General features: G+C 43.5%; 1 protein-coding gene across 2 annotated transcripts in view; it reads left to right on the top strand.

Annotated features, from left to right (window-relative positions):
- Positions 1–21,131, top strand: part of CEPT1 (choline/ethanolamine phosphotransferase 1) — a 32,523-nt gene extending 11,392 nt beyond the window's left edge. The window contains exons 5-9 of one of the 2 annotated variants that reach the window (XM_069875643.1): positions 12,107–12,191; positions 17,070–17,201; positions 18,085–18,243; positions 19,389–19,514; positions 20,347–21,131. In XM_069875643.1, the coding sequence (XP_069731744.1) occupies positions 12,107–12,191; positions 17,070–17,201; positions 18,085–18,243; positions 19,389–19,514; positions 20,347–20,463 (619 nt within the window). In that variant the 3' untranslated portion in view covers positions 20,464–21,131. Of the gene's footprint in view, positions 1–4,051; positions 4,137–12,106; positions 12,192–17,069; positions 17,202–18,084; positions 18,244–19,388; positions 19,515–20,346 lie in introns of both variants that reach the window. The other variant, XM_069875644.1, reaches the window with a different exon arrangement.
- The last annotated feature ends 262 nt before the right edge of the window (positions 21,132–21,393 follow it).

The raw sequence follows: 21,393 nt of genomic DNA, 5'->3' as shown, positions 1-21,393 counted from the left end.
CAGCGAAGTCCCAGTCAGAGACATGAGGGTGCTGCTGCGCTGTGGTCTGCAGTGTTTCTCCTATGAGTTACTGCATTATTTGATTTATTACTCTGCTACGAGGACAGGCTGAGAGAGTTGCCGTTGTTCAGCCTGGAGAATAGGAGGCTCCAAAGAAACCTTAGAGCAGCTTCCAGTACTGAAAGAGGCTCCAGGAAAGCTGAGGAGGGGCTTTTTACAAGGGCCTGGAGTGACAGGAATGAGGGGGAGTGGCTTTAAATTGGAGGAGGAAAGATTTCGATTAGACATTAGGAAGAAATTCTTCACAATAAGGGTGGGGAGGCCCTGGCCCAGGTTGCCCAGAGGAGTGGTGGCTGCCCCATCCCTGGAGGGGTTCAAGGCCAGGCTGGATGAGGCTTTGAGCCCCCTGATCCAGGGGGAGGTGTCCCTGCCCATGGCAGGGGTTGGAGCTGGATGGGCTTTAAGGTCTCTTCCAATCCAAACCATTCCATGACTTATGATTCCTATCTTTCTAAATTGAAATATGGGAAGCTGGTAATAGTCGAAGTTATAAAGGGGATGTGCATATACATGTATGTAGATAAGGATGCTTCATGAAGGCCTGTCAGCAACCAGGGAGAGGAAGGATCAGTCCTTACCAGCTTTCATTGCAAGTGAAAAATTACAGATATTCCTTCACTGCTTGAGTAACAGTCCCTAGAGAAAGTGAAAGCATTCAGGCTGTCTCACAAAACAGCATTAGTGAGGAATGTTGGAGAATTTGGGAGAACATTCTTGTTCAGTGATTTGTAGCAGTTGCACATAAGCAAAAGCCCACTTGGTAATGGGCTGGTTTAAGAGAGAAAAGGGTAGTTTGCTTAATCCAAGCCCTCTGGCTGGTACAGCCACTGAGGTACAAGGGAAAGGTTAGGAAATGAGGCTTTGTTTCAGAAAGCAGCTAAAATGAAGCCTTTCTCTGTAGCAGCTGGCAGGAGTGGAGTCCGTGTGGCGTCTTGGATAGACAATTCACAACAAAAATCAGAACACAGAGATGGAAGCCTTCCAAGTCAAAGTTTAGCAAAGCGAGTTCTTGCTCTTGGGAACAGCTCTGGGTTCTCAGGACTGTGGTAGGAGATAAGAGTAATCTCCCTGATTATATGGCTTAAAACCCCTTTTTATGAGTTTTTCCAACACTTCTTAAAAGAACTCTGACACCTTGGGTATTTGCAGAGGCAACTTTGAAGCTCAGTGGAGTCTCTTGGAATGTCAGAAGGGGCTCAGTTTCTCTATGCGTGCAGGAAGTGTGTTTTGAGGCATTGATGTGGTGGGTGTTATATTTGCTGCCTACAACCTGCTGCCTTCTGGGTCCTTTGGTAGCTCATTGCCACCTGCCAGTGTATCTGCAGTGCTCGCTGTGTGTCATGTTGATACCTGTAGGTGCTCTGCTACAGTGTGATACACACAGCTGAAATTGCTGAGGGCTGTCATGAGTGATGAGAGGTTTTTCCACATCCTCCTTATTGTCCTTTCCCTGTCACAAATTCCTTAGCAGTGTTTTAAACCAGGAACCAATCCTGTGCAGATATGCTGTTGCTGCTTTTTCTGCTTTTATCATTGAAAGACCTTCTTGCTGCTCTGTGAAACTGAGCTTCAACATCATGGCCACATGCTTCACCTCCTTTTCTCCCCTGTGCAACCTTTAATCAACATTAGTGAGCAGCAAAAGATAGATGTCCATGTCATCTGAAGTGTGTTAATACAGGGAAAGGAGAAAAGCTTCTGGCTCACTTTTAATGCTGTCTTTAGCTCAATTAAAATCTACTGTAGCTGGAAATAGTTTTGATTAATACGTTCACTTCTTTCTTCTGTATAGTTTGCTTTATTCATGCTGTTTGTGTTTCATTACGCCTGAGTGAAAATGCTGGTTTGGAATGAGTTAAGATTAAACTCCATAATAACCTTTAAAACTCAGCATTTGGACTTCCAGCATGTGACTCTTTCTTTCGTGTTGTGATGATGAACATTCTCTTCTTGCTGCAATGGCTTCCTTAAGAAAACAATCTTTTGTCTCGTGCTTAGAGTTGTATTTTTTTGTGCAGCCTGAGTAATCCCACTTGTATGCTTGGTAGATACAGCTGAGACAGATGGAGGAATCATCATTTCTCAGAGTAGAGTGCTGCTGTGTGGAATATTAAATGGCAGAGACAGCCCCTTGAGCCTCCCAGCCTTGCAACTTCTGTTTTCTGATGAGGCAAGAGTGTTTTTCTTGTCTGTTGTGTTTTGCCGTGTGGAATCATTGCAAGGAATTGTGTGCTGGGGGGAGGAGCAGGAGGGTAGATAAGTGCCCCCCTTTAGTTTCACACAATGTTAAAAAGAAGCTGTGTTAGATCAGCGGAATTGGTAGTGATGGATTTGGTTCAGAGCAATCTCTAGTGTAAGTGTCTGTTTCCTGTTGTTCACTTTCCCAGGAAATTTCTCCACATTTTGAGTCTTTTGGTTCACCCGCTCTGGATGAACGACGGAAGAGTTGGCTGCAGCTCTCTGTGCTGACGCTTGGTTCTGTGTTGGCCCTTGTAAAGTATAATGCCTTGTTTAATCAAATGATGCCTTTTAAAAATCACCCATGGAATATGCTTAATGAATTGGTACTGACAGGGATATATTCTGGGTGCATGTTTAATGAATTGCCTGTTAATTGGCTCAAGATTCCTGCCAGCTTGACAAGAGAACCCAGCAGCAGACAGCACACAAAATAAGGCTTGTCCCTGCCAACATCCAAGTAGAGTTAAGCACATGCCAAGGTCAATAGACCCTCTTAAGCTTTCCCAGATAATGTTTAAAGTATGAATGCATGCCTGAATAACAAATATTGCTTACAGTGACAATGGGAAACAAGGAAAAACTGCAGCTGTCCAGAAGTGCAAAGTTAGTGGTGGTGTTGGGCCATATGGCTTTCTTTTCCGGTATTCCCTAAAATACCGTATGGCACCTTTCCCAGCTATATGCTGTGTTATGTGCTGTGCTAATTACACTGAAAAAGCTTATCTAAATGGACCTGAGTGCACGCTCTCAGCAGGCATGGGACTGCCCATCCTTATTGCACTTCTTGAGCTCTGTCAGTGTGAGCTCGAAGAATATTGGTTCCTTGATGAACCTTCTTAATCCCCTGCCCTGTTACTGTGTGGCAGCCTGCACGCTTGTTCTGAGCATGCTTTGCTAAGCGCTGCAGTAAACAGGATCACTCTTATGGCTGAGTTTTACTGCTGAATTATTTTTTTTTTTAGACTAGATGGTTTGATGTAGTTCTAATTTGGTCATGCTTCAAAATTTGCTTATCAAATGCTATAAATCTGTTTCATCATAATGGTAGTTATGACTTCATCACAAACTGTGTCGCAAAATATACTACAGCGTATTTTTCATCCCTTTCTGTCAAGTGTGAAAAATCAATGTATGCAGAATGGAGTTTGGTTTCCCCTGAGTAGGGGTCCAGAGCTCACTTGGCATCTTCTGGCATTATTTGCCAAGGAGCTGGGTGCAGGAAGCTGTAACTTGGGTTTTCCCCTTGGAGGTGGCAAACTGAAGATGCTCTGTGCTTCTGCTTGACAGAAAATAGGCAGTAGCGTCTTCAGATGAAGAATTATGAATTTGGTGTCATTTGGAGATTCGAGCATAGGACAGGAAGACAAGAGGTCCTGAATTGTGTTTGATGATGAATGTTATTTGCTGTGACTTAGAGCAAAGAATTTCACTTTGTTTCCTGGTGGACACACCAATGACTCTGTGTGTGTACATGTGTTGGAGTGGTAAAACTGCAGATTGGAGAAGCTCTGTATGGAGTTTGAATGTGTAAAATGCTATCTGGGTTACAATATAATACATTTTTTTTTTTGGGGGGGGGGTTGGGGGGAGATCATTAATTCCTTTCTTTTGACCTTTGAATTCTTTCACTGATGCACAGTAGCTCTCTGGATTGTGTTCTTTATGCCGTGACTGAAGATCCATTTAATGATTCCCTGTAACTGAAGTGCTTGGGACAATGTTTTGAAATGTTTCTTTCCCTCGCGTGTAGATTTGATGTTACGGAGTCCATGCTCTGTACCATAGCGATCCAGCTCCTCACAGGAGCTCTGGGGCCCTGGATCTGGAACTGCACGGTAAAGCAAGCGTGAATGCTATCTGCGAGCAATGGCATGGACTAAGCAGAGCCAGCGCCTTTGTCATGCACAGAGTTACTGGGACATGAGAAGCATCTTTCCAAGGGTGTTTCACAAGTGTTTTTATCCGTAGGGAAAACTGTTTGTGAAATATGAATGAGCAGTAAAAATCTGACTTAACTGGAAACACTTTTGAAAGCATCATATTTTACTTGGAAACAAAGCAAAAACCTGCATGTTAAACAGAAGAGTTTGCTTTAAATGTTTCTTTTGATTTTGTCACAGTTCTGGCTTCCCCTAAAGGAGACCCAGGGCTGTGGGAGCTGCACTGTGCCAGGGCTGTAGTGATTCTGTTGGAACTGCTTTTTAGAGTTGCAGAAATGTTTTTGGTTGCTGCTGTTTAAATACCTTTCCACCAGAAAGAAAGAATTGCTTGGCTGGTTCAGGGATCCATGCCCTGTGCAAAAGCCGAAAACATCATCAGCAAGGGGTTAGAAATGCCTGTTTGGTGTACGCCACTTACCTGTGTGGACTGATTGCTTGGCTGGGCTTCTTGCTTCATTATTCCCTAACTTCATTTCCTGGTTCTCTTTATCTTCAAAATGTTTTTCCTTCTTTCCATGCTACATATATCCTTCTGCCCTCTGGTTGACTGCTCTTGAGAAAGGACTTTCTCTTCCCTATTTCAGCTTTAATGCAATGGCTCTAGGTAGAGTTCCCTCCCAGTAACATGGTGTTATTAACAGTGAGTCAGCTGGGTTCCTTGATGTTTCTCATAGTTGCCGAGAGTTTTTCTTGAATTGTTAAGGATACAAGGATAGGTTTTTGATAGCTGCCTTACAACTGCATCAGATTGTAAATAGAACCGAAAGGCATTTTTCTGGTGACTTGTTTGTGCACTCTTAGTTAAACTTGTATTGATGCAAATTATGCCTTTTCTTTTTTCTTCATGTAATGGATTTGGCAATTTCTGCTTTCATGATGCTGTTAGTCTTTAGTTACCAGCACTCCTGTTGATCTGACACTTTGGTAAATCATGGTGTGTGTCATCCATTGCCTCCATCTGGCTGCATGAGCCAAGTGCTAGCTTGGTGTGCTCACAACTTCTAAATACTTGGAGAGGCTGGAAGTGCTCCACGTCAGGAAACGGTTGCGTAGCAAGGAGTGACTTAAGAGAAGGAAAAGCTCCATCAAGCTTTTGGCCTCGTGCAATAGCAGCACTGGGACTCTGCCCAAAGCGGTTCTTTGGAGCGGGGAAAATAGAAACAAATCCCTTAGTAGCAAACATTTAAAGACTTCCAAAGCCACACAGGGGTATGTGGGTGATGTCAGAGGAAGCAACTCAAGTTCTGTAATGGAAGCGAGCTATTTAAACTGGACAAGGACAAGTTGCTGTCTCATGAAGGAGAGAAGGAAGAGTTTGGATCCTCCGCACAGCTGAGTGGGAGCTGATGGAGGTGTTGGTATGTGGAGCCCACTAACGCTCTCTGCCCATGGAAAGGATGGTGATGCAGCTGCCAGGCAAGAAGGAATTTGTTTTGCAAATGAATTCAGTGGCTGATAGGACTGGGGTGTGTGTGGGTTGAGCCCAAGCAGAGTGCTTTGGCTCTTCTGCTGCTGTACCGGAACACTGAGTATTTGCCTGGGACAAGTCCCCTTGTGCATGCTAATCTTAACCAGTTCTCATGAGACCCCCACCTGGAGTGTTGTGTCCAGTTCTGGAATCCCCAGCATAAGGAGGACATAGAACTGTTGGAAAGGGTCCAGAAGAGGCTACAGAGATGATTGAGGGCTGAAGCACCTCTGCTGTGAGGACAGGGTGGGGGAGTTGTGGTCAGCCTGGAGAAGAGGAGGCTCTTGGGAGACTTTAGAACAGCCTCTAGTACCTAAAGGGAAAGCTGCGAAGGGACTTTTTGTAAGGGCCTGGAGTGATGGGACAAAGGGGAGTGGACTTAAATTGGAAGGTGGAAGATTTGGTTTAGACATTAGGAAGAAATTCTTCACTGTGAGAGTGATGAGGCCTTGGCCCAGGTTGCCCAGGGACGTGGTGGCTGCCCCATCCCTGGAGGGGTTCAAGGCCAGGTTGGATGGGGCTTGGAGCCCCTGATCCAGTGGGAAGTGTCCCTGCCCGTGGCAGGGTGTGGAACTGGATGCATTTTAAGGTCCCTTCCAACCCGAACCATTCTGTGATGCTATGATACTAAATTACAGAATAGACTTAATTATCTTCTTAAATCCTTCCATGTGTTTCAGATGTCTTCTAGTATCTTTATTTCTAGTTGTAACTAATAAGGATGCTGCTGCTGAGTCCTTTACTCGGAACACCCAGCATCACGTGTACTTTACACTGTTTGGGGTCAGGAGTTGCAGAGTGATTTCAGTGTGGCACCAGCTCTGAGAGTGTTAAGCTACAGAAATTCCATATTCATTCTATTCTTTCATCTGATAACTGTTTCACATGACAAACACTTGTAGTAAGAAAGTATAATGATACACCCCTGCCTGGGAAGTACTGCATAACTTGGTCAGACATGGAGTGCCTGGATTGCAGGGCTTGCAGCATGAAAACTGTGCCCTGTATTGGGCAGTGAGGCTGCTCAGTTATCCAGGAGGGGAGAAAGCCTTGAACTGTTGATGGAGTTTGCTTATGCCTTCAGCCTGTGGAGGAATTATTTAAAACCATGGCAGCTTGAAACAATGGAAAACAAAAATATGTTGGGAATTGGGTTAGGACGAGTTTACGCTAAATTGCAAAATCCTCCAGGGCTTCAGCCCTGCCTCTCTTCCTGTGGTGCTGCAATGTCAGCTTGCAGCACTTGTGCTGTTGGAATGGGACCTTGGCTGGTCACGCTGTCAGCTTATGCTTTGGGGGTTTGTCAAATACTAGGGAGTTTGAGCATGGTTCAGCCACCCACACAGAGGAATTGTAAATGAAGGTGTTGAAGATGGCTGGGTCTGCAAAATAGTCAGACTTCTACAGGAAGCTATGTTAAAATAATACTGCTCCTAATTATGTATGTCAGGAAATAGAAGTTTGAGAACTAGCAGGTTAATCTGTATTCGTTAGGCACAATGAAGATGGAGAGATGAGGAGTAAAAGGTGGGTGTAATCAAACACCTCGCAGTCTCACAGACTGGGAGGAGGCCTTGCAGCTCTGTGGTTGTTCTGTTGTCCTGTGCTTTTAGATAGACAGGGAGTGAGGGACAAAATGTGCATTTTAAGTCTCGCACCTCATATACTTTATGTGAATTAAAATGCTCATATATCCTTGTGTGCAGCCTTTAATTCACCAAGGCCACTGGTGCAGTGGTGGTGACATTGTCTGCCCTAGTCCTTGCTTGCCACCTTCAGCTCTGCAGAGCTGCTGTTATTCCTCCCTAACATTAGTTTGCTGCAGTCAGTTTGTTTCAGGGTCATTTCAGTGTTCTTCCTAGTCTTGCAACGAGATACTCTGTTTTGGCATTTTTAGTTTGTTAAACTATTGAGTCGAGGTTCTTCGTTGCTTTGTCTTCAGTGTTTGATCTTTGTTCTCTGGTTCTTTGCTTGATTGTTCCTGGTGATCTTAAAAACTTGATTCAGGGTCTTCTGTTTATTTTCTAGAAGATGAAAAAGCCCCTGGCTTATTTGAAGAAGCGGTCGTTGGAACTCGGCTGCTGTGTGTCTGTTGAGGAACTGTGATGACAACTTTACACCTATCTGTTGTTGCAGGGACGTGTCTTGGGGGAAATGGTTTGTTTCATTTTCTTCATTTCACAGGAACTGCGGATCTACCATGTGTTGTGCCCTGTGTTTCTGCATCATGCTAGTAACACAAATGGTTCCGGCAATGCTGATGTGACTCAATTTGTCAGGAAGCATCAGGCAAAAAAGCTGTCAGGTCAGGGGAAGCATGGCTGGAGCGATTGCTGAAAATATCCTAGCTTTAAGAAACCCTGGAGCTGAGCTGCAGAATTCATGCTGCTCACTCTTTTTACTTTTTTTTTTCTTAGGATGTGCACTGTAGCATTTAAATGCATAAATAAATACAAACATGAGGAGAAATAATAGAATAGAACCAAACTTAGAACTGGCAGGTTCCGTTCTTGCTTGGAAATGTTTTTGTTTTCGTACCGGGTACCAGGCTCCTGGCTGTACGCAGTAATTAAAGGGAGGTCCTGCAGCACCAGAGGCCCTTCACGCTTTTGATTTCCCAGTGCTGTGAAGTTTTCTTCCTTGAGGAACACGTCTTTGTGCATTGATTCTAAAAATACTTCTCTATGAGTTGATAGCTGATCCACTACTCCATTTTTTCTGTGGTCCTTATCACAGGAAGAGGCGCTCCAATGTGCAGTGGAAAACCCATAGTGCTCTTACTGTACCATTTAAGCAGGAATGTTATCACCCTGCTTTGCAAATCATTTCCCTCGCCACTAAAGTGAGCTGTACTTTTCCTCAAGAGGCCAGCAGAGGTAGTATAGAAGTTTTATCTGGTCTCCATCTAAACTGCTCATCAGCTTTCCCTGTAGCCCCTCTTTTCTCCTAGTCCTCCCAGAGTTTAGAAACACTGTGGTGAGTGATGATTTATGGGTCTCTGTTAGTGGTGTATTTTATCTTGGAACAATTCGTAAACATGAGTTAATAATTACAGCATAGGAAAGGAATGTCCTCTAGGCTGCCTGTTGTGTTGGCATTTTCCAGGTAGTGCCGTACGTTACCTTTGCTCAGTATTTTTCTCGATAAAATCATTGGTGCTTTGCTTTCTAATTACATTCTTTCACTTCCACTGTGTTCTGTTTTAAGGACCGTTCAGAACTCTTATGAATGCTAGGAGTGGTCCGCTTGTTCAAGCTTCCAAATGCAACGCTTGTTCCCATTTATTCCTCCTTTTACTCCCCTGTCATCTAGGTCTGTAGCTGCACCATCACTTTGACTCAGCACTGTTCAGGTGCCAAGAGAGGCAGTGCTGACCTTCCTCAGCCCTCTCCTTTGCGCTTGCATCTTCATGAGGCCACGTAACATGGAGAAGGAAAGCTGTTATGCTAGAAATTTGGACAGGAACTTTTATTTTCCCTTCTTTTTAGATCAGGCTGTTTTAGCTAAGCTGATTTTCCACTCAAGTTGATGGTGTGAGACTGTAGTGCTGGCATGAGGGAGAAAGTGGGCTTTGGGAGAGAAAGTGGTTGGGCTTTAGAGGAGCCTGAACGACTGCTCCTTTTAGCAGCAGCATGGCTTTATTCTAGCTTATGCTGTAGTTGCACAGTCGTCTTGAATTCAAGTTAAATGAATAGAGGAAGAGCATGCCTCCTTTCCCTTTCACCCAGCTTCTGTTTCCAAATGCTGTTCCCTTTTGTGGTCTAGCCTCAAGGAGCAGCTCTCTAGATCCCTGTATTCCCAGGTTTTTAATTAGTGGCCATTTGATGCTGAAAAAAAAAAAAAAAAAAAAGAAAAAACATGCACTGGGTAATTCTAGCACCAGGCATGTGCTCTGCAGATGCCGAGCACGTCATCCAGCAGTGATTTGAATGAGCATAGGATGTTCCCAATTCTCTTTCATCCTTGGCCTTAAGACCTTGTACTTTACTTTAGGTGCTAGGTGTTTAGTTTCTCCTCAATTTGTTTTGTCTTTGTCCTCTCTCAAGAGCGCTATAGCGTTAGAATCTTCTCTTTATGTAGATTCAAAGTTAAGGCTTTGAAAAGGGAGGAGTTTTTAACCAAACACACTTGCAGTTCATTACTGTACCCTTTCCAGCTTCCTGATGCTGTTTTTATTTGAGCTGGGGAGGGCAGAACTACAGGCTGTGGAGCAAAGGTTGTGCCTTGGCAGTGGAAGGAAGCTCATGCCTTCTCCCTAACCTGAGTCCACGCACTGCATCCATAGATTTGGTTGGGCTCCCAGTTTTGTGTAGTGTTTGTTTTTCAGAATACTTTGTCTTTTATGAGCTGAAACTTTTTTGAAGTATGTCCTTCCTCTATTCTGCATTAAGATTGCTGCTGCCCAAGAAAACCTGTTTAACTATTCAAGGAGAGCTGTGAACTTGAGTTACCCCATTAGTTCTTAGTCACCGTTTCCATGAGCTTTCTCAATTGCCTTGTGTTCTTTGAGGTCATTGACAGCAGTGGTGAAACAGGCTGAAATTGTTCCTGTTTAACCTGTGTGGATTCACCAAGCTCCTTCAGCCCTTTCTCAATTGGACACACTGCAAGCACATTTCTGAGCTGACTCCAAAGCGAAGAGGAAACAATTTGCATTTAATCAGATGTTTTCTATATCTCTTTCTGAGCAGGTTTAGTTTTTCTTGCAGGGTGGCTCAATGACTTAATTTGTATGAGAGCTGAAAATATGGATTTTTAGAACATGCTTTCCTCCTTGTGGAAATTAATTTTTCCCATAGGTGGTTCTGATTGCCTTACAGGGTTATTGAACAGATCAAATATAGGAGAACCCCTGGGGACATTTCCCATGTATTTCATATTTCTGTGCTTGGTGTGGTGAAAAGAAAACTTACGAAACAAAGACATCTAAAGGAAACTGTCTTTTATTGGAACCTTCTCTAGATTCCCGCCAACAGCTTTAGCTGAACTTCACCATTATATGCTGTGAGTTGGGTTTAGTTCCTGCCTATCCCTGCTTTCCCATCTGCTTTATCCTTTGTGCTCCCCTGTGCTACTGCACTGCTTGTTTATGTGTGACTTTAGGAGTGAGCAGTGGTTGCTATGCCTCATACTCTGCTTGCCTGCTGTCAGTAGTGCCACTACATGTGGATTCTGCTGTTCCATAGCATGGGTTGGATTGGAAGGGACCTTGGAGATCATCCAGTTCTAACCCCGATGCCATAGGCAGCTCCATAGGTGTCCTGCTCTTGGAGTTGTTCAGGAAGTCTCTTGGCTGATGGAATGGTGACGTTGTACAGTGGGAGATGGATGCGGTGGATTTTGCAGCAACCAGCCCTTGGTGAATCCATAGTAAGATAAGAGACTGAATGGAATACCACATACTGGTGCCCTTCTGCTTCCTTATGCTTTGGGGGATCTTCCCGGGGAGCTGGGTGTAGCCTCATGAGGATCCCTTGTGCATATGGACCTGCTGCCTAAACACAACTGTGTTTTGTTCAGACTGGAGATGCTCTGATGAGGGGATCCACTCCAAAACTGGAACAAAGGCTGTGGAAGAAAACTTGGTGGCAGCCTGGTCATATAGTACACATCATTGGACTGTACCCTTATCGCTCACCGAAGGCACATGGGTGAAATAACCTCACGGAACCATTATTCCCTGATGCCTATGCAGTTACTACCCACAGTGTTTTTGTAAGAGCAGAGCTTGTGTTTTCCAGAAGTGATTTAAGTCTTTTTAGGTAGAACTATTAGAGATGAGGAATATGCAATAAATGTTTCAAATTGTCTCACAAAGTTCCACAGAACGCACCAGTGTGGTAAGACCAGAGGTGGCCTGTCTGCCTGCTGGAGACTGAACTGTGTCAGCATCAGTGCTGCAGCTACTCGTGCTGCTTACATTTATGTAAACTCTTCAGGGACTCATGCTGCTTTTTCAGACTTTGATGCTATGCGTAGGGAGCATTCATATGAAAAAAAATAGGGTAGGGGATATAATAAGAAATAGAAAACAGCTTTCCTGCATTTTCTCATTTGAAACAAATTCTTATTTTGGTAAGCAAGGTTAAAACTGAGTATTTATTTCTGCAGCTGGTGGCCAGTTAAGAGTTCCAACTGTTCCTTCTGGCAAAATGGGTTTTTATGGCACTGTGAAATAAAACAAAAAATAAAGCACAGCAAGGCTCTTAATCCTAGCAATAAAACTAAAATATATTTTTGCTTTCCAAATTACTTAGAAATTTTGCCTCTTGTTTTCCTCAGTACTTTGGGGTTTTGACACTGTGCATGACAAAGGAGAGCTGCTGAGCTTGCAAATAATGGACTGGGAATTGCTTTCAATAATTGTGCTTTTCTTTGGCTTTTTGTACCTAATCAGAATTGACGTGACTGAAGTACAAATCTTCATAATACTCATGCACTTTCTGGCAGTGATCGGAGGACCTCCTTTTTGGCAATCTCTGGTAACTTTGTTCTTATTTTACCCTTTTTAATGCTCTCATACACCTGGAAGAGCTGCCTGCATGCATCGGAACAACTGAATTTGTGGAATTTCCCTTTGGGGAAGGGCTCACTCCTCCTTATAAATGGAAATACCCTTCCTAAGCACAGGTCCCATGGCAGTGACTGTGTTCTGGTTCTACCAGACTTCTCAAACAAGCAGTTACTGTCTCTTGTGTTTGCAGGTAGAACGGTTATTGAACACTGCACAAACTGACTTGTGCCTTCCCTGCAGCCCAGCCTCCTCAGGGAGAGCTGGACTACTTGGGAACCAATTCCATGCATGAGCCAGACCAGCAGCAGGAGTGCTGAACTGGACTGGGGATACTGGGGAGATGCTTGAAGAGCAGTTGGTAACCATCAAGAGATAATTTGGCCTGAGTGTGGCTGGCAGCTCTTATCTGGGGGTAGCGGTGGGTAAAATCATGTGTTTTTATTCTGGTTTGGTATGGGGCTTTTTTTTTTTTTTTTTTTTAATTAATAGTGGCAAGCATCCTAATTGGGAAAGCTGGCTGTCCCAGCCTGGCTGTGTGAGGATCCTGGATGTGTAATGTAGGCTCATGAGGCCCTGTCAGCTGGCAGTTTATAGGCTCTGTTTGCATTCCTGAAGCCACACTGGGCTGTCGAAATAGCATAGCCCAGAGAAAAGCATATCTGTGCATACAGAAATAGAGCAAATGTCTGTAAATACCATCTACAACATGGATTTCCTGGAGGCTTTTCTTTCCTGAGCATTGATCTTGTCTGTGGGCTTGATAAATCCTCCTCTTAAGGAGGATAAAGAAATCTTGATTTGCACTGAAACCAAGAGATGGTCAAAAATTACTGAAATGTCCCCCCAAATCGATGAATTTCTAATCTGCTTCCTGTAACTGGAGAAATGAACCCACTAACACCGATGAGAACATCTGGAAAAAGGCACTAACCTTGGCTACCCCAGTTTTGCTATGCGTGCTCTCAGGCTTAAAAACCCAATTCTCTCTAGTGAATTGTGTAAACTCTGCAGGAAATTCTGCCTAAACTTGAACTCTGGCAGAGGTTCTAGGCTGCAGCAGCATTTGGCCAAGTCAGCTCCCAGAATATTAAACTATTTGAACCTCGGTGTTGGATGGATCGAGGCATTTCTCCAGAGAACAATCCTAATTGGATTTCCCATGCCAATTGGGAATTTGTCATTCAACTTGTGGTATTTTGGGTCTATTTTGAGATAATTGTTATTTACTACTGGGAGAGCCAAGTAGTTCACACAACCCCTCCTTGCCCCCCTAATCCTTTCATGTTTTATATGATAGCAGAATTGGTGGTTTGGCATTTTCAGTTTGTTTCTGTTTGAGTGGAAGAAATAACAGAATACAATGTGGTTGTGTGCTCAAACATTCCACTTTGTGACACTAACATGTGAAAAGCAAAACAATCGGAAAGGGCTACATGCAGAATTTTGTATTTTGTCAATTATTGCTTTTATTAGCTGTCTTTCTTTCCACAAAGCAGTATGTACCTGTGCTGGCTTCCTCCTCTGTGTCGGTGTGGAGTCTCTTTAAAGGTGTTAAATGCTGTTCTGGGAGCTTGGTAGGTTCTAGTGGATGGGGCACACAACTGCAGCTGGGACCTGCATTCAGAAAGTGTGAGTAAGCTGAGGTACAGCTTGTCTGATACATCGATTGTAAAGAGGTGTTTTTCTCTTTGAGGTGAGAAAAGTGCTGCAAGCGCCCGAGTTTTATTCCACAACATAATCTCAAAAAGCAGAAATACTTCATGTCTATAAAGCAGCTTTGTTTTTGTCCTGCTATGGGTTGTTATTCCCCTTGGAGAAGTGACTGAAGTGTGCATGTGTGCAGCTCTGAACTGAGGGGAGACCTTATCTCTGTCTACAACTGCCTGAAAGGAGGTTGTAGAGAAGTGGGTGCTGGTCTCTTCTCCCAAGTAACAGGTGATAGGGTGAGAGAGAATGGCTTCAAGTTGCACCAGGGCAGATTCAGATTGGACATTAGGAAAAATTCCTTCCCTGGAAGGGTTCTCAGGCACTGGCAGAGGCTGCCCAGGGAGGTGGTGGAGTCCCCATCCCTGGAGGTGTTTGAAAGACGGGTGGATGAGGTGCTCAGGCATCTGGTTTAGTAGTGGACAGCTATGGTTGGACTTGACGATCTCAAAGTTCTTTTCCAGCCTAGTGATTCTGTGAACTACAGCTGGAGCTGCCTTGTGAGGAGGCCTTGGAACACATAGTCGTGGGATTTGTGGCTAGGAGCTGGCCCAGGAGGGGCTCTAGAAGGAGCGCCTCTGTCTAGTTGAGTAAAGGGAGAGTGGGAGCTATACTCGGATCTCTTCCTAAAAAATGGCATCGCAGCCAGGGTTGTGTCATCTCTTACACACTCTTCGCTGCTGCTTCCCTTACCTCTTAACTGTATGCTTTTCCTGGCTGTTTCCTAATTATATTGTTTTTTACACCCTGATTCCTGCTGTTCAAAGCTCTGATGGCATCCAGTCTGAAGGCCTGATGTTCACTTTCTTGTGAATGATTGTAGACTTGCTTTAACTTCCAACTCTGGCCAGCACTTTTTAATCCATTCTGTGCCTGCTGCTGCTTGTTTTTAGTAATATTGAATCAAAGAATGGTTTGGGTTCGAATGCACTTCAAAGCCCAACTGGTTTCACTCCCTGTTGTGGGCAGGGACACCTCCCACTGGATCAGGGGCTCCAAGACTCATCCAACCTGGCCTTGAACCCCTCCAGGGATGGGGCAGCCACCATTGCTCTGGGCAATATGCATGTTTTTCCCAGACAAAATTTGGAATGCACTCTTTACCAGGATCTATCCATAGTCAGAAGCTTTCTGCGCAGTGCAGCCTTTTTTTTATAATTGGCTTCAAAGGATTGAACAGAACAGAACTTACCTGCTGAAGATCTGGCCTGTGGTACTTCTCTGCAGTATTGCCATGTTCTTGTGAAGCTCTGCGTGCATCTGAGTGCTGGTGGGACCCATGCGATTGCCAGCAAGGGCAGAATGATTGCATGGCCTGTAGCGATATGTGGGATGCCAGATAAAATCTGTGACTTGCCCTCTAACGTCCTCATATTTACAAAATCAGGGCTGCAATGTAGGAAGATGTTGGAATACAGCTCCTTCTCTCCCTTTAGTCAGATGTTTTTCCTTTTCTCTCAGTGCTGTTTGCTTGCCTTTGCTACTTCCAAATTATGGTCTTGCTGCTTTCATTTTCTATGCAAAACAGTTTAGCAGGTGCTGCATTTTTATACCTCTTCTTTGACTTTTCTCTAACAACTTCTTCATGTCGCTTTGCTTCCCAATAATGATTTCTGCCAGATAAGTGCAGTTTGATACCTGTTATTGAAACAGCTATCAGTGGGAGCAAAAAAGAGAGTCTTAAAGCATAAACATAGCCAAACTGGATGTTATCACAGTGTGGTCTCATCCTTCTGCCTTTCCTGAGCATTGCTTTCAGCTGTGTTGGTGGTAGCTTGGAGTTCAGGGTGGGTTTTCCTAGCAAACTCCCCTGTACTTTGGGAAATGTTAAGCTTAATGTCTTTTGACTCCTGTATGAAACTTGCCAGTGTTTTCTTCTTCCTATAGAAGAGCAAATTCACCCTGTTCTTTAAATACCAAAGTATTGTTACTGGAGCAGAGGGCAGCACAGGTGCTCACCATCCTTTTTTAGACTGAGGAGAGACTGTCACAAGTCCTGTGCCTCGTAACAGTAATGAGTGGTTACAGTTGGCTCTCCAGTCTGTGGCAATATCTGCCTTTGGTTCACTTGCCATTGTTCATTCTTCGCTATCTTTCAGACGATGTTTCTCTGACTTAACAGTGCAGCCTGAGCCAATGGAGAGATCTGTTTGAGTGTCATGGAACTCTGACAGCTGTCTAGAAGCCTGCAGGGCAGTGATGTGGAGTGGTGATGGGCTTCCTAAGAGCAGCACATGAAGAGTTAATGCTGGCTCTGCCTCTTACTTGCACCGTGAGAAGATCACAAGATTGTGTTATTGAATGTGGCAGAAAATAATTATCTTCACCTGTTTAAAGCTACACTGAGAGTGTAACTGAATTAAAATAGAAACTGCTTGACCTCATGTGAGCCTCTGCTTGGAGCTGGACTCTGTGCTGTTGGGGAGCCAAGTGTGTTTGTGCAGCTGAGCGCTGTGACAGATTCTGGAATTAAGAGCCCATGATGTGAATATGTTGAATGGATAAAGTTGGAAGGCTTGGACAGTTCTCCCTAAATGCTTGCTTCAACAACACATTTGTTGTGGTTTATTTAGAACTTTCTTCACTTCTGGTTTCTCCTGTTCTGCTTGAAACACTGCTGTTAAAGAACACAACTGCTTTGTTGCTTCTTTAGCACCTGGCGCACTGACTCTGAGATGACTTGTCTGGTCTGAGTTTGCTTCCTATGTCTTGCCCATAAGGCAATGTTCAGCCCCTTAAAGGGCTTAGTTCCACCATCTCTAGTGGCTCTTGCTTTGCCCAGTTTGATCTTAGGCTGCAGCTGTGAGTTTCACAACCAGTGCAGAAAAGGGGACTGGCGCCTTTCACTTCCATGTGATTGCCGGGTGACTTAGCTTGCAAGTTCTTGGTTCCTGTGCACTTCTCTGCTTTTGATGGCTTTTTTCAGGTAACTGGAGATACATCTGGCTTTGTGGAAAGCTTGATGGAAGGATTATTGGAAAAATACATGCTATTCTGTGCCTCTTAGAAATTTAATTCTCTGTATAGCAGAGAAAGAAAAGCAAACATGTTGGAAAGTGGAGTGTTTGATTGCACCACAAGTTTTAAAACAGATTTTTGTTTGCTTGTGCATATATTAAGTTCTTGTCTCTCTTTCATTAAGATTCCAATAGTGAATATTCAGGTGAAAATACTCCCGGCTCTCTGTACTGTCGCGGGAACCATATTCTCCTGCACAAACTACTTTGGTGTGATCTTCACAGGTGGAGTTGGCAAAAATGGATCCACTATAGCAGTGAGTACTCTGTTCTGCTGGTTCCTTTCCAGCACTCTGTGGTTTTCAGCCATGCCTTTAGTTTTTGTTTAACATAATGACTCCTACATGTAAAATCTTTTCCTTTCAGTTCCTTGCTGTCTTGGGATAAATAAGTAATATTGTCAGTGTAAGAACAGTAGCTTTAGGAGTCAGGAGTTTTAACATTTTTGAATGATGAAAGGTGGTTATAGTACTTTGATATTTGCTTTTGAATTAATCATATAAAAGGGGTTATACAAATAAACACTTCCCCTCTCCCCCCTCAAGTTCACAGAGAAGCCCAGTGCAAAAATCCATTCAGAAGGAAAGCTGTCAAGAAGATTGGTTATGCTTTTTATGCTATTGAGCCTTTTAAAAGCTCTCTATTGTTCATATTGCCAGGGAAAGGTGCAGGTGGGGAGGTGGGGGCATCAGCACAAGTGCCTTCAGTTTCTGTAAAGATGAGGATTGATTCTGGAGCCTCAGGAGCTTTCCAAAAAGCAATTGTATACTGACCTAATAATTATTTGTAGTGTAGAAGGCTGCTTAGTTGCTTTCTAGCTGACAAAAATTGATACAGGTATTGTCTCCTGTCCCTTGCTAACAGAGTAGCCACTGCCAGTGTGACGAATTTCAGAGCTGTGCACTTCTTGCGGCCTAACACCTCAGCACAAGACAGGTTCAACCATGTTCTCAGCTGGTGCTCACTCAGGTTTCACCACACTGTTTTGCTGTCAGTGCCAGTGTTCAGAAAGACAGGTTTTTAATGTGATTCTAATTAGAAACCACCCATTGCAAACCATGTGAGCGTTTGACTTGTTGGGATTTCTTTGCAATGTGCACATTTTATTAACCTAATGCTTTAACTTTACTCTCACTGCAGGGAACGAGTGTCCTTTCACCTTTTCTTCATATCGGGACAGTGATCGCATTGGCTGCAATGATCTACAAGAAATCTGCTGTGCAGCTCTTTGAAAGGCACCCCTGCTTGTATATACTGACTTTTGGGTTTGTGTCTGCCAAAATAACAAATAAACTGGTGGTAAGTATGCCAGGACCTTCAAGTTTCTTGTTATCGCAGTAAAACTTTTTGCAGGTTTTTAAGTTCTCTTATTGTTCCAGTGACTGACTTGTGTTTGTACTGAAGTGATACATGCGCTTCAGTTATTTTTGGTATCCTGGAGGTGCAGCAGAGCCTTTATCCTGTCTGAAAGGGGAGTAGCTAGTGCTGTGGTTACACAGTCAGCACCAGCACAGTTGACAGTTGCCAGAGTTCTGTTTCTCACCCTTTCCCAGTGGTTTATTTGCACTTTTGCAGTGTATTTGCACGTGTGTTATGAGCTGGGTTGGAACAGAACAGTCTGAAACCCTCAGGTGCAGGTGAGGAAAGTTTGTGAGAATGAGAGAAGGTGACAAAGCTGTTGAGATCTGGAGCAGTTGCTCAGGACTTGACTTAAGCAGTTGGAGAAAGATGGTAATTGAAATTACAAACAGGTTTGTACCTGTGAATGCTGTCAGGAGAGGAGCCCCTGTGGAACAGAGTGAATGGGGGCATAAACAGCCACTGCCCCACACCATCTTGGTTCTGCGGGCGTGTGAACTGGACCAGAGTTGGATGTAAGTCACCGTGGAAAGCAAGTTTATTCCTTACCAAGACCAGGTTACAACACAGTCACATCCAGTTGTGGTGGATGTAGTGTAGGACAGCCTCTGTGTAGGCAGGGAGGCTGGGAAGACCACGCTTGGACACAAAAATGCCGGATCATCCAACTGTGACCAGGAAGAGGTCACAGGAATAAATAGGTGGATGGATTGAGAAACAAGAAGTGTCGCTGGCTTTTGAAGATCTGGCAGCTGTGAGTTCTTGTTTCCAGGCTAAACTAAACTCTAAAATTCACCAGTCTACTTCCATTTTACTGTTTCTTTTCTGGTAGGAGGAAGAGTTTGTCAGCTGGGAAGTGTTAGTTTTTTCCTGTAGCTGCTTTCTTTATTCTGATAAGATACTTCCCTGCAAACCTTATATAGCTGTAGGCTTTCAAGGTTAAAACCATATTGCTGCTGTGCCTTAATTACTCCATATATCTTACAGTAATTTTTCTTGACTGTAACTTCTGACTGTGTGTTCTGAGATCACTCTGCTTTGGCTGGTGGATGATTATTTATGAAACTTCCTTTTTTTTAATGTAGGTTGCGCACATGACCAAAAGTGAAATGCACCTACACGACACAGCATTCATAGGCCCAGCACTGTTGTTTCTGGACCAGTATTTTAACAGCTGTATTGATGAGTATATTGTACTCTGGATTGCCCTGGTAAGTGTGGGCTCCCTTTGCTTGTCAAATACCATTTGCGTTGACTGAGCCTTGCTGGCTAACCCAGAGGCTGCTGGGAATGGGACTTGCCTTAACGAGTTGATTTTAAATAGAGCTTGTGCAAACAGAGGTAAATGTGGTTCGCTTGCTTTAAAACTGTTCAAACCATAAACCAATGTAGCAAATACTCAAAGCTGAGAATAGACTGTTTCGAAGATCTGTGTTGATGCCTTGTTAGCAAGGGGTTATATTATTAACAGTGCACGTGTGGTGTGACTGTGCCTTAAGCTCTTGAAAGCATGGCTGTTATTGCCAGAGCACCCAGGAGGAAAAATATCTGAAGTTAAATTCTTATGGGCTTATCAAACACTGAAGTGTTATCAACCAAAATGCTGCGTTAACCTTTTAATAAAATTGATTTTTTTTTCCTGTCTGTTTATCACCCTTTCAGAGTTAATAGGGTGTTTCATGTAGAGCTGCTGTAACTGTGTTCCTCCCTCTGACTCTGGAATTAAGAGTCTGTTCTTACAAAGCTTAAAGAAAGCCTAGCAACCTAGAAACCACCTTCACTGAGTGGTTACTCCTGCAGAGCTGGAGATTTAGTTTGTGAGAAGACCCTGTCTTCTAGATCCAGGGGATCTAGGGGCAGGTGTCCTTGCCCATGGCAGGGAGGTGAAACTGGATGGGCTTTAAGGCCCCTTCCAACACAAACCATTTTGTGATTCGATGACCCCAGTGAATTTCGTCTGAAGCATGCTGGGTGTGCTGTACTGCTGTGTTTCACTGTGTGGAAACCCAGATCTGAATGTGTGTGATCTTTTTCTCTTGGCAGGTCTTTTCTCTCTTTGATTTGCTCCGATACTGTGTCAGTGTATGCAATCAGATTGCTGACCATCTGCACATCCACGTATTCCGAATCAACTCCTCCATGCGTTCAAATCACCATTAGTAAATGGGGAGTCGCCATAAGGAGAAATTAGAGTTTTCTATATGAACGGATGTGAAGATATGTAGGAGACTGAGGCATAAAGCAGATAAGAACAAAGTAATTTATAATAATGAATGTTGTATAACTTTTGTTCTTTGTTATCGGTAACACTCCTTAACTAGTCTCCTGCCTGAGAGAGTGAATTCCAAGTCCACCCTAGTCAACTCTACATGTAGTCAACTCTTGGGTTCAAAGCGTGGGAAAGCATGCAGGGAGTAATGCTCTGTCTTTGTAATTACCTTGATTACAAAATAATCTATATATGGTGAATGGATCCCCAACAACTGAAGTTTCTAATGTAGTATAATTACAGCTGCAATACGACTTGCTTTTAAATTTAATATTTCATCATCTTAGTGAAATACTTGTTTAGTGTCCACTCAAAATTTATTTACTAAAGATCTGAGCTGGTAAGAACAGAGATGTCATGCTGGCTTGTGTAGCTGAAGCAGCTGTCGAGGTTTGAGTTCAGACTGATGTGGTTCTTTTGCTTATGCATTGTTAATAAAGCGGTTTCTTGTTAAAAAATGTGTTGAGCAAGGTTCTGCAAGCAGAAGGGGTGACCGGCACGTGTGGTACCTTTTTCAATTAATTTTATTTTTTTAAATAAACATTATCTAAAGAGACAACATATTTCTCAATTTTCTTCAGCAGAAAGGTTCTAAAAAGAAAATTTTACTGTTTACATTTTTATGTATAAAACTTAAGCAGAATTTCCTTTCTTCTCTTAATAAATAAGAATTCTGAGAGCAGCAGTTGTCGTCAGATGTGTCTGTTGCTCTGGGCTGCTTAGACTTAAGTATAACCCTGGCTGCTATTCAGAAAACGGGTTTCTAACACTTGATGCAGATAGTGATGTCGCTCCGGGATCTGAGAGCTTTCTCTGCTGCA

The sequence above is a fragment of the Phaenicophaeus curvirostris genome, chromosome 24 (genome assembly GCF_032191515.1).
Source record: "Phaenicophaeus curvirostris isolate KB17595 chromosome 24, BPBGC_Pcur_1.0, whole genome shotgun sequence".
Classification (NCBI taxonomy): Eukaryota; Metazoa; Chordata; class Aves; order Cuculiformes; family Cuculidae; genus Phaenicophaeus; species Phaenicophaeus curvirostris.
The sequence above is the reverse complement of the archived record's forward strand: the minus strand, read 5'-3'. Positions and strand labels throughout refer to the sequence as shown.